The following is a 16558-nucleotide window of genomic DNA, read 5'->3' on the forward strand; positions in this document are numbered from 1 at the left end:
AAAATCTTTATTTAAAAAAACTACATCCATTGAATCGAATCAAATCAATCGAATCAATCGGATATAAATTATTTTATTATCTTTATATTTATTAATTTTTTTTACAAAATTAATTCAATAAATAAAAATTTTAAAATTAAAAAAATAAAAAAATTAAGATGACGCATGAATTTATTAAATTATTATATTAAATAATTTTTTTAAATAAAATGTATAACAAATATAAAATGAGGCTTAACATCTAAAACTTTACTCTTATCCAAGTTCATTTTAAAAAATTAAAACTCAAATTAACAGAAAGCACACAAATTAAATTGAAACAAAGCAAAACCTATTGAATAAGATTATATTATCATTTTTATCATAATTGGTTTTTTAATTACACAATTTATCTAATAAAAAACAAAAATTAAAAAAATCCATGAAAAAGGTAAAAAAATGAACAAAAATGAACAAAAAAAAAGGGTGAATGTGCCAATTGGATACTCAAGACCAGACAAAATACTTTAAATCTGATTTCAACTAGATCCTTTAAGAAAAAAAAACCTATAGTGAATGTTGCAAATCACAATTAATTAAATGCAGATTATTTGATTATTTTATTTTTTATTTTTTTTGAGAATTTATGTAATAAAAAAAATTTTAAAAAATAAAGAAAGGATAAGATGGAAGGTGGACACTTTGATTCACCCATTCACTACGAAATTAAGCACGTAGATTAGCGGTAATAACGGATTTGACTTGTTCAAGACTTGTGCTCTTTCCCTCTTTCTACGTCTCTCTTTTCCCTCGCAAGTAAAAACCCAAAAAAAAAAAAAGGGAAACCGATGCCATGAGGAAAACACAACAACAATCAAAGCCAATACGAAAAATTAGCACAACAACAGCTTCCCACAATCATACTACTAAAAATACATTGCCAAAAACCGCACCGAGGCCTCCAGTGTCCGGTTAAAGTAATGGCCGGGGCTTGGTTTTGCAGGTCATTTCTCCTGTTGTCATCTTTATTGGTCCTGTTGCCTTTGATATTTGCGGTATCAGATTCTGAGGCCTTGTTAAAGCTCAAGAAATCTTTTACCAATGCTAGTGCTCTCGATTCTTGGGTGCCCGGCTTAGCCCCTTGCAATGAACAAGTACCTTGGAATGGACTGCTTTGTTACAAGGGCATTGTCACGGGTTTGCGTCTTGAAGGAATGAGATTATCAGGAAACATTGATGTTGATGCTTTGGTTCAGATGAAGGGTTTGCGTTTTTTCAGTGTTATTAACAATTCTTTTACGGGCAACATTCCTGAAATCAATCGTTTAGGTGCTTTGAAGGCTTTATTCTTGTCAGGAAATCAATTTTCGGGTGAAATTCCATCCGAGTATTTTGCCAAAATGGGATCACTGAAGAAAGTTTGGTTATCAGATAACAAATTTATAGGGAACATTCCATTTTCATTGGGTCAGTTGGCTCATCTCATGGACTTACATCTCGAAAACAATCAATTTAGTGGACATATTCCGGATTTTAATCAACAAACTTTGAAGTCTATCAATTTATCGAACAATAAACTTGAAGGGGAGATTCCTTCTGGTTTGTCAAAGTTCAAGGCAAATTCTTTTGCGGGAAATCCAGGTCTTTGCGGAGAACAGGTTGGTGTTCACTGTAGCAAGGCAGTTGAAACATCTCCGGAACAATTGTCAAAAGCAAAATATACTGATAGTGGACATCATAAAAATAATAGTAAAAAGATTATTGCTGCAATCATAGCGTTAGGAGTGATGCTATTTTCAGTGATTCTCTTCTTTGCAATTAGATTAAGGAAAACGAAGCAACAGGATTGCAATGTGGTTGGAAGAGGAAGCTCTATCGAGGCAGTTGAGGTGCAGATTTCAGTGCCAGCTAGAAGAGAAGTGGAAGAAAGCAGAAAGACTGAAACCTCTAGCCATAGAGTATCTAATCGTAAGGCCAGAGGTGGTGCTGTAGCAGAACTAGTTATGGTAAATGATGAAAAGGGTGTTTTTGGGTTGCCAGATTTAATGAAGGCAGCCGCAGAAGTTCTTGGAAATGGAGTGCTGGGGTCTTCTTATAAGGTCACGATGGCTAATGGAGTCGCTGTGGTGGTGAAAAAGGTGAGGGAGATGAATGCATTAGGGAAAGAAGCGTTTGATGCAGAGGTTAAAAAGCTTGGAAAGCTACGACATCCCAATATTTTGACACCTTTAGCTTACCATTATCGGAAAGAGGAAAAGCTTTTTGTCTACCAGTACCTTCCTAAAGGCAGTTTGCTTTACCAATTGCACGGTATGAAATTTTCTCTGTTCCCATTTTGGCAAAAGATGGCTGAGTGTCCATTTTACTGACTAACTTTTTTCTTTTTTCTTGCTTCAAAATCATTGCACAAATGCTCTCCAATCTGTTGTCGGTTTTTAACTCATTCAGTATTTTTTTTCCTATATATGCTAATATTGTTATACGCAATACTGTATCATCCATGGATTCTGATAAAAAAACACATAACTCTCCAGGTGATTGTGGCACATCCCGTGCTGAACTTGATTGGCCTACCAGACTAAAAATTGTGCAAGGCATTGCCAAGGGACTAGATTATCTTCACACTGAACTTGCTTGTCTTGATGTGCCTCATGGCAACCTCAAATCAAGTAATGTTCTGCTAGGCCCTGATAATCATCCATTTCTCTCGGACTATGGATTTCGGTCATTGGTAAACATTGACGTGATAGAAGCGCTGTTTGCTTATAAGACACCAGAAGCTGTACAACATGGAAAAGTAATTCCTAAAAGTGATGTATATTGCCTAGGAATTATCATCCTTGAGATCCTTACAGGGAAATTCCCTTCTCAATATCTTAGCAATGGAAATGGAGGAAGTGATGCAGTCCAATGGGTTACATCTGCTTTTTCGGAAGGGAGACAGGCTGAATTGCTTGATCCAGAGATTACCGGCTGCCAAAATTCAGTTCGCGGCATGGAGAAGCTCCTTCATATTGGCGCACTTTGCACTCAAACTTGTCCTGAGCAGCGATTGGACATGAAAGAAGCCATTAGAATGATAGAAGAGATACAAATTGAGGGAGACCCAGAGTATTAACTCTCAGGCAAGAACAATGCAAATCTTACCATCTCTTCCAGACGGATTTGCTGATGCACCAAATAGAAACTCGTATAGTTTCCGAGAAGGTCAGGTGTGAGCACGCAACAAGGAGACATGCATCAGAAAGCTTTGAAGATAGACCGGGCCGTCATGATGGTAGTAGTTTTGTCTTCGGCATCTCCTAGCCAGCTACAAAAGCGCAACTATGTAAAAAGAAGTTTTGATTCTGTGATGATGTCTGTATATAATTCTCAACGGAGAATGTATTGCAGTGGCTTCTGCATTGATCTGTAGGCCCCTACTGTATAAATTTTAGGTTGAACTTTAAAATAAGAGTGAAAATAACATGTTGAAATGTAACTTTAGCAATTTCCAATATCTTTTAACCGATAGATTGCCTTGTTTTAACTTTCCTTAAACATGTTTTATAGCAATTCTAAACTTTTGAGTAACAAATTAATTAGGAACTTTCAGTGTCAACAGGGTGTTCTGGCTTCTAGGTGTAAAATAAATACATCTCATCCCAGTCATCAAAGGGTTTTTTTTTTTTTTTTTTTCCAGATTGTTTTGTCCTCAAATCTCATTTTTATTGACAGATATGAATCTCACCTCCTCTAGCTTTTCCCAACAAGGTCAACATTTAGCAAGTTACCAAATCCAAAGACAATTTGGTGCCCGAACCCATAAAAGGACTTTGCTGTACAGAAGCTTGGCCTTTATTGTCAGAAAAATTTTCATCCATTTCTGATTAAATATTAATCCATGATTTTTGGAATTTTCTGCATTATATCAAGCTCAAGCTTAACTGTTTGGCCCTGAACACTCATCTTCTGACGAGCAATTTTAGAAACCTTTGCGACTTCCAAGTTTCCAAGTCATTGACAGATGAAAAACATTATATTTGTCAACTGTTCTCGACCTCGTATAGCTAAATACAGCTGGAGATTTCAGAAAAATGAATAATTTAAACTGACCCAATTTATAGACTCTGGAGCACTAACCTGGCATACAACAATAAGCCTACCTGTGCCCTAGCAATCACATTAACTATTTGAATACTGTAGGTAGCACTTGCATGATAATCATCCAAAATTCATTTAACATCTTCCCAAATTCCCAGCGTTGCACATTGAACCAGGAGAGTGATTCGGCGCCTTGGGGCTTTATTATAATCAATTGGAATTTTCATTAAATGGCTTGGGTTGGAAGTGAAAGAAAGACAAAGTTTGCTTACTGTAGAAGTCTGGAAATTAATTATAGCCCACAATAATCATACAAGAGTGCAACAGTATCAAATAGACATATCAAAACATATTAATTTTAAATACGATTCAATAATAAATAATAAAAAAATAAAATTAACACGATTTAAAAATTTAAAAAATAAAAAATATATTTTATATTTAACATGTTAACATAAATTATAATATTATAATTTTTATATTTTATACATATTTAATTTGAAATAAACATACATGATACAAAAAATCATAAGATACATTGTAAACTAATATAATGTTGTGTCATAAAATTTGAAACAGTAGATGATTAGCATTAGGGAAAATGTGCATCAGCAAAACCAAAAATATGATTTGTTTTTTCCACTTTCTTAGTCACTCTGGCCAGTAGGATGCAGCCACTCGTGCAACTCCTCATTTAAAAACCACATTCCTCTCTCCTTTAGATTAGTATCATAGTGGTTATTGTTACATATTAATTTTAGGTCTAATGAAGATTCATGAAATCGAAAATTATATACGTGCAAACGGTGCAAAAAGCATGCATGCACGTGAATGGCGCCCTAATTTGGCAGTAGATTAGTTGACTTCATCAAATTCATTGATTAATAAATGTTGTTGGGTATGTGGTCAAGCCAGCAAATCTAACACAGGATTATATGCTAACTTGTAGCTGTTATGCTATTACGTACTCTAAAACTTTATAGCTAGTTTCGTCGAGTTTAAATTTTAAGATACAAAAATAAATTTATGAGACAAAAAAATGAATTTAATTATGAATTAATGATCCACTTAGCAAAGTTGTTCGCAGGTCATACGATAGTCAGTTTAGAATTGATCATATTACTAAAATAGCATAGCTTGACTGTTTGGTAATGAAATCTCATTAAGAATTTGGAGTTTAATTTAATTAATTTATATATTATGTTTAAAAAATAATATTTAAGAAATTTGAAATTTAATATTTATATATTTTTTATTTTTAAGTTGCAGTTTTTTTATATAAAAATTTTTACTAATTTTAATTTCTTTAATAATAAAAAATAACTAATTATTATTATTATTATTATTATAGCTTTGAATTTAGATATTATCTGAACTCGAGACTTAATCAAAATGATTAATCCAATTTTTTTCTCCAATTTTTTTAATGGCGGCTTCACTTGCATTTAAAAAAACAAAAAAACATGTGGGGAAGCGAGCAAGCCTATCCAATCGAGCATGGAATTTAGATGGGCCTTGGACCCATTAAAACCTTGAAAACAAGGGCCCAGTTAGGTCCAATTGGCCCATCGAATTGGGACCATTATATTTAGTATTAGAGGGACCCACCCAAGATTCTGAAAATATCTTCTTTATACACCATTTTTTTTCTTTTTTATTTTTTAACGAAAAAGAAGAAACACAACATTCAAAAGAAAGAAAAGAAAGGAGAGGAAACAGGAAAAGTAGAAGAAGAAAGTCCAATCAAAATTCTAGGAAAGGCAGAAGGAGCAAGAATCGTGGCAAGTTCGCCAGCATGAGCCACCAAAGATACAACCGGCGGCAAATGTAGGAGAAAAAACAAACTTATCTAGAAGATAAAATAAATAAAGAAATAAATATAGTTAGAGTGTCAAAATAAAAATTCCACAAAAGAGACCCATTTTTCTCTCTCTCTCTCTCTGTGGATTCAGACAAAAATCCCATCAGCTGCCATACTAGACTACCCACTTTGCATTTTATTATTAGTAACTCTTTCTCTGCCTTTTCCCTTCACTTTCTCTCCAACACCGCCTGCACTGGCTACGCCTCTGTAGCCACCACCGAAGCCTCTAGCTTTTCCTTTATACTCTTACAAAAGAACCAAAAAGTTTTGCAAATTCATTATTTTACTTTTCCTAAACCTTTTTCTTAGAAAAGGGGTTTTTGTTTCCTTTTTTGTTTTTTCGCAAATTCTGTGGTGTTTTTTTTTTGAAGTTCTTGAAAGTTAGTTATGGAGCCGCCGGAGAATAGTAATAAGGATGGTAAGGGCTACGAATTGGCGGAGAAAATCATCCTACGGTGGGATTCAACGGCATCGGAGGAAGCAAGAGAGAGAATGATATTCGAATCGGATCGTCAAGAAGCCGATCTTTACCTCCAAGCCGTCGATGAAATCCAACGGTCCTTATCCAACGCATCAATCTCAACCTCTTCCAACAACAACGCCGATGATCGGTCTAAAGTCAACACCACAATCCAGATCGCCATGGCTCGTCTCGAAGAGGAGTTCCGCAACATCCTCATCACTCACACCTCAGCTTTTGAAACTGATTCCCTCTTCGATCCGGCGTCGTCTTCATCATCAACTCCTTCTCATCACGAGCACGAAGAAGATGACAGCTTAAGCAACGACAATAGCATTAACAACATTCTCCTTCAGCTTCATCACTGTGGATCTTCTGATAGTACGAGTTACCGATCTACGAGCAGTATCCGAGAAGTGGATCTGATGCCGGCCGAAGCGATTTGCGATTTACAAGCGATTGCGATGAGGATGGTCTCGTCTGGGTACTTTCGCGAGTGTATTCAAGTGTACGGGAGCGTCAGGAAATCCACCGTTGACTCGAGTTTTAGGAAACTCGGAATCGAGAAGCTGAGCATCGGAGATATCCAAAGGCTTGAATGGGAAGCTTTGGAGAGTAAAATTCGGCGTTGGATTCGAGCGGCGAGAGTTTGTGTCAGGATTTTGTTTGCGAGCGAGAAGAAGCTTTGTGAGCAAATCTTTAAGTGTGTCGGAACGGATATTGATGACGCGTGTTTTATGGAAACGGTTAAAGGGCCAGCAATTCAGTTATTTAACTTCGCGGAAGCCATAAGTATAAGTAAGAGATCTCCTGAAAAGCTTTTTAAGATGCTTGATTTACATGATGCTTTGATGGAATTATTACCTGATATTGAGGCGGTTTTCGATTCTAAATCATCGGACTCGATTCGAGTTCAGGCTACCGAGATTTTGTCCAGGTTAGCCGAGGCTGTTCGAGGGATTTTGTCTGAATTCGAAAACGCAGTTTTAAGAGAGCCCTCTAGGGTGCCTGTCCCTGGTGGGACGATCCATCCTTTGACTAGGTATGTCATGAATTATATCAGTTTGATATCTGATTACAAACAGACTTTGATTGAGCTTATAATGTCGAAACCGTCCACGGGTTCGAGGTATTCGGGTGATCCATCTACCCCAGATATGGAATTTGCTGAGTTAGAAGGGAAAACTCCTTTAGCTTTGCATTTGATTTGGATTATTGTGGTTTTGCAATTCAATTTGGATGGGAAGTCTAAGCATTATACAGATGCATCTTTGGTACATTTGTTTATGATGAATAATGTTCATTATATCGTTCAGAAGGTTAAAGGGTCACCCGAGTTGAGGGAAATGATTGGGGATGATTATTTGAGGAAGCTGACGGGGAAGTTTAGGCAGGCCGCCACGAATTATCAGAGAGCTGCCTGGGTGAGTGTTTTATATTGTTTGAGAGATGAAGGGTTGCATGTGAGTGGGGCTTTTTCTTCTGGGGTGTCGAAGAGTGCATTGAGGGAAAGGTTTAAGACTTTCAATGCTATGTTTGAAGAGGTTCATAGGACTCAAGCAACATGGTTGGTACCTGATGCTCAGCTCCGAGAGGAACTAAGGATTTCTATATCCGAGACGTTGATCCCAGCTTACAGGTCATTTCTTGGGCGGTTTAGGAGCCATATAGAGAGTGGAAAGCACCCAGAGAACTACATCAAGTATTCAGTTGAAGACTTGGAAACTGCTGTGTTGGATTTCTTTGAGGGATACCCTGTGTCCCGGCACTTGAGGAGGAGATCTCAGTGAAGGAGTGATGTCAGCTGAGATGAGTTTTGCCATGGTAGAAACTAGGAGACATTCTTTCAATTTTTTTTGTGGGGTATTTGGGCTATATGGTGCTGGTGAATCTGGGCTGCCCTGAGCTCTCCAGTTTGTTTAATACCGGCTGGTTGAATTATTTCCACGGTCGAGGAAGCAACAAGATCAGGTGTTAGCTTTCCAAAATAGCCAGGCCCTTGGAGCCTGAATGCTTTCTGCTCTGTAAGCATTATGTTGGTTTTGTTACCACATTCTAGATTTTGTTCCATTTGTTCATAAGGTTATTGTTGTATTTGTAATTTGTAATTTTGTATGTGTGTTTGCTTTTACTATTATTAATAATGTGAAGAAGCATTTTTTTCCCCTTTTTCTACCCTCTTTTCTTTTATATCGGTAACCACATTTTAGGTTTGCATACCTGATTGATTGCATGATAAGAATTATGCATTGATGTTGATATTTTAGTTAATTTTTCTTGGCGGTGACTTATGTTCACTTACCTGTATAAATGGTGACAAAATGCATGAGGAAATTATAGTTTTGCTTGAATTGAAAGGTGATGCTGGAACCTGGAAGTTGGCTGGTCAAGTCAACTTCTCTGGTTTCCTTTCTGATATTCAACTTGAATATATGTAGGGCAAGACTTCGTGTAATGGTATCCCTTGACATGTCTGCTTATTGGATTTAGGGCAAAATTTGTGTCTATGATTCACACTCAACATGCTCCTATCGGTTCTTATTAAGAGCTCTTTCAAATTGGTGGATCACTACTTGACGTATGCACTTAGCTAAAGAAAATAAGTGGCCCCGAGAATTGAGTTTTGCTTGAAGATTCAAGCAGTCAAGGCCTTGCCAATGGTCCGATGCGATTCATCCAGGAAAGTTCCACAATTTCTCAAAAGAAGAAAAGAGAGGGTAATGTTACAATTTAGAAAACAACGGGCAACTCAAGAATAAGGGTACGATGGTTACCGTCAAAGAAAGAAAATGTAGTGCCGTCTTGACAGGAAGATCATGTGACATTTACCATGATGTCTGTTGTTGACGTGTCAATTTAAAACATAATAATACAAATTAAAATTTTAGTAAAATTATATACGAATTTAACAAACAAAAAATGTAGTTTTTCTTTTATTTTTTGTGATATGATATAAGAAGAATAAGAAAAAAGAAAAAAACAAAAAAATGACTTGAGTTAAAATTGTTAACAAAATAATATATAAAATCAACAATATAAAATAATATATTTTTTATTTTTTGTATTAACATAAATTATAATATAATTTTTATATAAAATATGATATAAATATATAAATTATAAATATTTTATACCATATAAATACATAAATTATCAAATCTTTCCATTCTCCTCTTTTTATGGTCAGGACAAAATGGCCTTTTTGACGAGGATTCTGGAGGATAAATCGCCTTCAACAAGAGTTGGTGACTTCTCATTTCACGGATTTTCTCCGACTAGTAGAGGCTACCAGTTCAACATAAGATTAAAAAAAAAAAAAAAAAAAAACCTGTTAAGATAACGTGTCACAAACTATATTAATATAAAAAAGGACATTGCCCAGATTGCCTGTTCCCTTGGTAACAACTAATCGATGAACAATTTACTGAAAAATTTAACTGATGAACAAATAAAAAGAAACAATATGTCCTTGAAAAGGGAAACAAAATGCTCAACAAGTGACTTTTGTTTGCACTGATCGGCTTGCCATACCCCAATTGATATCATTGTAGTTCAGAGAAAAGTTGGATCATCGCAATAACAAGGCCTCAAATTAATTGAATCATAATGTTGAACTGAGTTGAAAGCATCACAGATTCACAGCTAAGGTTTTTCAGTCACTCCGTTTTGTCTTCTTCCACATCACCATTCGATGCTCCATTACTGCCCTGCACTGATCTAGCTTCTGGTGCACTTCTAAAATCTTTTGAAGCCGTTGGGGAGGGTTTTATGAGTGTCAAAGTAGTGTCATCTTTTTCAAAATCTTCACTTGCTTCTTCAGAGTAAGCATACCTATTAAGATCAGAAAAAGTTACATTGAAATGAGTTCTCTGAGCTCCAAACCAAAACTAAAATGCTGGAACTTCAACACAAGCCACAATGGAACACGGCTAAATGTTTCTAAACTCAGAATCAGAGAAACTACCCTAAAACTGGTTAACACATAACAGTTACCTTGATTTTTAACACAATTGAGTGCATGAGTTTTTTTTGAATGTCCATAAAACACTTCATAAATGAACTAAGATCAGAAAAGGAACAGCAGAGAGAGAAGCTTAGCACTCAACAAGCTAGATTTTTACCGCATTGAATTCTGAGAGGGTGCCCAAAGAACACAGATGACACATAGCAGAGAGAAAGATAAGACTTGCCAAAAGGCTGGGATGATCCAGGCATTCTGCCACTGCTCATTGTAAACATCATTTGACTTGAAATAAAGCTGAAAATACAGAGTTACAAAAGTTGTAAGATGCAAGAGACTTGACCACAATGCCATTTCTAAAATGTTAATTTACATTTTCCTCACACAACACATTGCAGTTTCTGATTACTTTATCCCATGCTTCCTACTGTAAAGATGCAAGACTGCACGATTTAATTGCTTGCATGTTCTTTAAATTCTTGTAAATTGCATGCTGAACTTAAATCTATTGATAAAGCAGCCAAAAGAAAGCATTGAAGATAATGGACTTGACTACCTCATAACATATCCATCCAACAGACACAATAACAGCTACTGCCAATGCGTTTGTGAACTTCCTGTATATATCCAGCTTTACCACCATCCTTCTAGCCTGTTGCACCCATTAAAAAATTGCAAAGCAATGTTTTATGTAAAGCTCAAATGTCATTACTTCACTAATAAAACAAACAACAAAGATAGGTAATATACTATTGTTACATTTGCATCATAGAATTTCAAAAGATTAAATCGCAAGGCGTTAGAAAGAGGTAAACTTACTAGAGAATCAATTCTTAGACAGCGGATCAAGCTTATTGTTACCTTCTTTATTACACCTTCAATCATTTCTACAAACAGAAACAAATTCGTCCAACTGGATACCGGTGCAGTAAAAGGCACAACACGTAATGGATAGATTTTACGATTTTAGATTGTATCAGAAAATTCAATGATTCTTCCCATTTAATTATGATAAATACTGTTGCTGGAGGCTGCTAAACTAGCTAGTCATCCAACATGAAGAACTTATAAGGATCTCCATCTCTATTTCCATTTACTTCATATCAACTAAACATAAGGATTTCCTCTAGTATTTTTATAAGGATTCTAAAAAATCATATGTTCATATTATGCTGTTAGTACCAATGATCACTTGTATATATCCACTTGCAAAGAGTGAAAGATGGGCAACTTTATCATAGAGGATCTAAAGAATTCACTCTTAAACATGAATGTGTTGCCAAAGAAAAATATGAATGATGCTATTAACTCGACATCACTGACAAAGTTAAAGAAAAAAAATACCTGAAGTTTATTTAAAGTTGCTGAGAGAGAAGTAAATATCCAAAGAATGAAGAAGGCATCTAAGGTTGCTACAGGAAGAATCAAAAACAGTCTTGCCTTTCCAGAAAGATCACTAACTGCACTAACATTTTCTACCAATTCAAGAACTTCAGATGCCAGGAAGAAGGTTGCTCCAAGCATGATTACCTTTGAAGTAAGCCCACCAAGAGTAGGTCTCACAACACCATAACCCATGGAAACCATCAAAATAATAATCCGTGAAGTTGTACGTTTAATAGCACCAAAGGTGACTGCCCACATGGTGATACCAACAGGCCTGATTCCACTCCCGTTGAATTCAGCATAATCAAAATACCAAAGAGCCATCTCAAGCATGCCAAGTGTTATCACTAATGTTATACAGTTTTGCAAAGGAAGAACCTCTCTCCAAAATCTTGCATACTGCGAGAACCAAAAGATTCCCAGGATAAAAAAAGCAAGGGACATGAACCCATAGAAATTCATCAGGGGTGCCATTCTACCAGGTAGATAGCCAGTAGGATTTTTCCATACAGTTTTCCCCACTACAGTCAAATCCTTAAGATTTAAATCACAGTGAATGAAGTATAAGTTATACATCCCACTTTTACTAATCTGTATAGACTTTGATGGCAATGTTGCAACCTCATCATCTCCATTAAACGAGATGCCAGACACTTTGGGCCAGCCAGGATTCTCTGTGGAAGGGCGATGAATAACTTCTCCTTCTGAACAAACACCCAGTTTTGCAAGATCTGCCGTGCAACAAACAGCCCTTTGACCCCCATAAGCTGAACCACCAATAGTCTCTCTATCTTCCACTTCAAAAACAATTACTTGGATAGACCGTGAGCTAAAGTTAGCAAATACTTTTGGTCTGCGGAATGTAATCTTCTCAAAACTGTTCAAGATTACACACAAAATCAAGCATTCAGAAAAAAAAATTGTAGAAACATCTTCAATGCTCCCCGGTCTTAAAAGATCTAAATATTAAGTCAGTTACACATTGAAAATCATATGCAGAAAACAATTTTTTTTTTTTTTGTTTCTCTAATAAGTTAGTACCATGTTCAAATTGACTTGACCCGACCACGGACTTAATTAAAGAAAAATAAGCAAGAATCTTAATTTTGAGCAAAATTAGATCTTTCGTTCTTCCGGGTACAAAAAATTTGATCTTTTAGTTTCATTTCACTTCAAATACATAATTAAATTCTAATTCAGTATCAGATCCTAACAGTTCTCAAATCCCACACAATTCAGACAAAACCCCACTAAAACCATCAACAAAATAAAGAGATCTAAAAGTTAAAATCAGTAAATAATTACATACAACACGGGAAATGTAAAGAAAATAAATGGGAAAGTGAATAATCACCGGATGTAAGAGTCACCACCAATGGCATTTACATTTTGGGGGTCAGCAAATGAGGAATAAATGCCTTCACTGCCGCCATGGACGACGAATGCGTTGCCTTTACTGACGAACTTCTCTCCATTGTACTCATGAACTGAAGCTTCAGTGATGAAAACAAAGCAGAGACACAAAAGGAGTAGAAGAAAAAGAGAATTTTGAAGCTTCAGCATTGCCGACCAAAGTTGTATTAGACAAAAAAGATGGGGATTTTGGTTGGATCTGCTGATTTGCAGGGTGAAATGAATACCTTCTTTTCTTCAGGCAGAACTCAAGGCCAAAGTAAAAGGAGTAAGTAAACTGGGTAATAACGAGAGAATGATAAGGTACGGTGATGACAGGCAAAGCTGAAGACATTTTAATCCTGACCATTAGATATTTGACATCTGGGTTCAAATGTAAGATTGTGAATGATTAATGCTTAATGATAATTAAAGAGAGATTAATGTAAAAGTCAATGCTGTCAATTTATTTGTACCTACTCCCCGGTTTTGTCTATAAAACTAATGCCAATCGTTTGACATTGACAATGAGCCAATGGAGCCATACCCTCCTTTTTTTGGCAATCTACCGGCCATGCCTGGGGTGCCCAGGATTAATGCATTTTCTACCCGATTTTTCCTCTTAGAATCAACTACTGAATACAACCAAAATTTAAATCCATTTTAAAGCAAATTGCTTAAGACAGCCAAAAAAGCAATATATTAATTTACTTTTTAGCTGCCACAGCGAAAAAACACCTTTCTCTTTTTCTCTGGTTGCATTGAAAAATAATGCATTTGAGCATGACAGTTTGATTAAAACATATTGTATTTGAACCTAACAACAATGTGCTTTTGTTTGGTTTTTGGAAAAAGTTGAATATTTGAACCATAAGAATTGAAGGCAAAGTAGTGATCTCCTGAATGAGGAGTACTCTTATGTCTCTACCTTGGGAATTCAGAGATGTTAAGAGTTTCCAATAAAATATAATAGCCATGAAAACAAGCATCAATCCAGCGTAAATTTTCAAAATTTACATTTATTTTCAAGATCACTTATTTTTTTAACTTTTGATGTTATTTCCCCTTATATTTATCTGGATTATCATTTAAACTTGGTTTCTAATAGGCAAATAACTATTGGAACTCAAGAAACATGAATATTTAGGAAATCAAGTGTCCCATATCTCAATAATTTCTTGTCAATCAAAATATTACTCACCTCAAATTTATCTTACAAAAGCTGAAGCTTTAAACAAAAAGAAAAAAAAAAGATGGGTGTAGAAATATAGGATAAAAATAAAAAATGTCTAGCTGTGCCACTGCTAATACAGAAATCTATTGCAGATGTCTTATCAACATGGGTTGCACTGCATCCACACTACAACCATGAAGAAAGAAAGGAAAAGAGGAAGCACAGTTAGCACAAAACAGATATTGTTGTCTGAATCATACAAAATTTTTTTTTTGTCTTGTAATTTTTGAGCCACCAGATATGAAGTTTATCCTTGGAAATTTCTGTCCTGAAATCAATGAAGGCAGTTATTCAAGTTCTTGAATCCTGGATTTGAACATTGGAAGCTGCAAAGTTTGATTTCCATGTAGTCAGAAATTAATGGTCATTTATAGGAAAAAGAATTTTCTCATTCTGACAAAAATATTCCTCTTACCTTGTAATCTTGGTGCTTTCAAATATGTATAGAGGTAGATTTTAGATCTCTAGAACAATATCTGCAATATGAAAAAAAAAAAAAAGTCAAGAACTAGGAATTTTTTAAAAAAAATTTAGAGGTTTACTTTGTGCATGTTTTGGCTAATAATTAAATCTATGGTGAAAATCAAAGATGAACTTACATTCAGAATCTGTCTTGACCCATTTATATCCATCTTCACTCTTTCTCTCCTGTGTTTCATCTTGATTATTTTGCCTTTTTGGTGTTTGATTGTCCTCCAAGTATTTCTTCATGGATGATGCTCGAGAAAGATTTTGACTGTAAATCTTCTTGTGAAGCATTACCCTCAAAAGCTGTTGATGGCAACTATTCAATTATCGAAAGAAGAAAATATAGTATTTGCAGTTAACAAAGCTGCTTGATTTTTACCTTCTCCATTCTTGATTCTTGCAGTGTATCTCTCAAACTTGGTGCAGGTGAAAACCCACTTCTACAAACAAACATCTTCTTCAGAAGGAAAGAAATTGATTTTTTCCCAATGGTTTTCTTCTTATTTTCAGCACAAATGTCTTTGCATCTGCCAAGAATAATACTAATGGTCCGATCAATATCTTCCTCTGATCTATCCCCTGAATCACTGCCAAGTGCATTACTAATCCTCCTCTCCACTTCCAAGCTCGATGGACAATTAAGAAATCTATCCAATGGTAAATTTGCTAGTTCTTTTTCCACATCGGAAGTCGGTTTTCGAGACAAGAGTTTTGTTAATTCCTTTTGTAGTTTCCCAACTTCTTCAGGTGTGAACACTTGCAAATCCTCGGATGAAGATGGTTCCTCTTGAATATCAGACTGATCTTGTTGAATGAGGTTTTGGGATTGAGGATTTCCTTTAAGGTCATTGTTACCAAAAGTTCCTATTGCCAACAATCCATGAGGCCAATCGCTGAACTCTTCTCGGGGCTCTTGTTTCATATGATCTACAAGAAAGAGTTAGAACTTTTTTAATTGGTTCTAGATTGAAGAATATCACATGTACAACATGTCCTACTTGTCCTATGGCATTGTCAGGTTTGTCAAGCCTCATTGGTGCAGTTTTCAAATACAAAAGAACATGAATTCATCAAAGACTTAGATCCCCTGTCTCTTGTTTTGGTTTAAAAAAATGTTGAATAATTTTCTCGGAAAAATGCATGAGAATGGAACACTGATAAACAATAATGTAAGATAACTTAAAAGTTACAATATCCTCAAAAACATTTCATGTGACTTGGAATAGTTCCAATCCTTGTTTATCAATTTCAATTGAAACTTAAATCTATTACCCTATTGACTAAACTCTTTGTGGAAATTACTTCTCTTTGACACACTGCTACTGACCCTGATATTCTCATTTAAGATCTTAACTCAGGCCAAATTAAAGCTAGGGTTCTAAATCTTCAAATATTTTCTTGGATGTAGGAAGATGGTATGACAAAATTTTTACTTCATTATTTCCAAAATTAGGATACATATAGCATAAACATTAAAATTTGTGTGGCTGAAAGCATGTTATAACTCTTAAAACTAGATCAGAAGAAATGATAATAGAATGCTTACGAGTAGTAGAAACTGCATTTGATTTACAGCTGCCTTGTTTCCCATTAAGCTTGTTTTGCATCCAACCAAAGAACTGCAATCAAACATGTCAGAAAACTTCATCAAAATTATGTGGTTGGAATCCACTTCTAGATATAAATAGCAAAAGAAACTTACCTTCATTTTTTAGAAATGAACTGGGGGGC

At 35.4% G+C, this 16558-nt stretch overlaps 3 protein-coding genes and 1 pseudogene across 3 annotated transcripts; 2 read left to right on the plus strand and 2 right to left on the minus strand.

Moving 5' to 3' along the window:
- The first annotated feature begins 850 nt into the window (after positions 1 to 850).
- On the plus strand, positions 851 to 3269 carry LOC111281161 (pollen receptor-like kinase 3; annotated as a pseudogene).
- A 2462-nt stretch (positions 3270 to 5731) lies between these two features.
- Positions 5732 to 8561, plus strand: LOC111280709 (exocyst complex component EXO70A1-like). Its single transcript, XM_022868122.2, has one exon. It carries the CDS (start codon positions 6314 to 6316, stop codon positions 8174 to 8176), a length of 1863 nt encoding a protein of 620 aa, XP_022723857.1. The 5' UTR covers positions 5732 to 6313; the 3' UTR covers positions 8177 to 8561.
- A 1156-nt stretch (positions 8562 to 9717) lies between these two features.
- Positions 9718 to 13453, minus strand: LOC111281332 (uncharacterized). Its single transcript, XM_022869060.2, has 5 exons — positions 13088 to 13453; positions 11692 to 12610; positions 10904 to 10999; positions 10508 to 10644; positions 9718 to 10217 (listed from the first exon to the last, which is right to left on the minus strand). Exons 1-5 carry the CDS (start codon positions 13294 to 13296, stop codon positions 10043 to 10045), a joined length of 1536 nt encoding a protein of 511 aa, XP_022724795.2. The 5' UTR covers positions 13297 to 13453; the 3' UTR covers positions 9718 to 10042.
- A 1458-nt stretch (positions 13454 to 14911) lies between these two features.
- On the minus strand, positions 14912 to 15754 carry LOC111280566 (protein DEEPER ROOTING 1-like). Its single transcript, XM_022868022.2, has 2 exons — positions 15207 to 15754; positions 14912 to 15130 (listed from the first exon to the last, which is right to left on the minus strand). The coding sequence occupies exons 1-2, from the start codon at positions 15747 to 15749 to the stop codon at positions 14918 to 14920; spliced, it is 756 nt and encodes a 251-aa protein (XP_022723757.2). The 5' UTR covers positions 15750 to 15754; the 3' UTR covers positions 14912 to 14917.
- Positions 15755 to 16558: the final 804 nt, after the last annotated feature.

The sequence above is a fragment of the Durio zibethinus genome, chromosome 28 (genome assembly GCF_047325235.1).
Source record: "Durio zibethinus cultivar Kanyao isolate XHJ-2024 chromosome 28, ASM4732523v1, whole genome shotgun sequence".
In the NCBI taxonomy this organism is placed as follows: domain Eukaryota; kingdom Viridiplantae; phylum Streptophyta; class Magnoliopsida; order Malvales; family Malvaceae; genus Durio; species Durio zibethinus.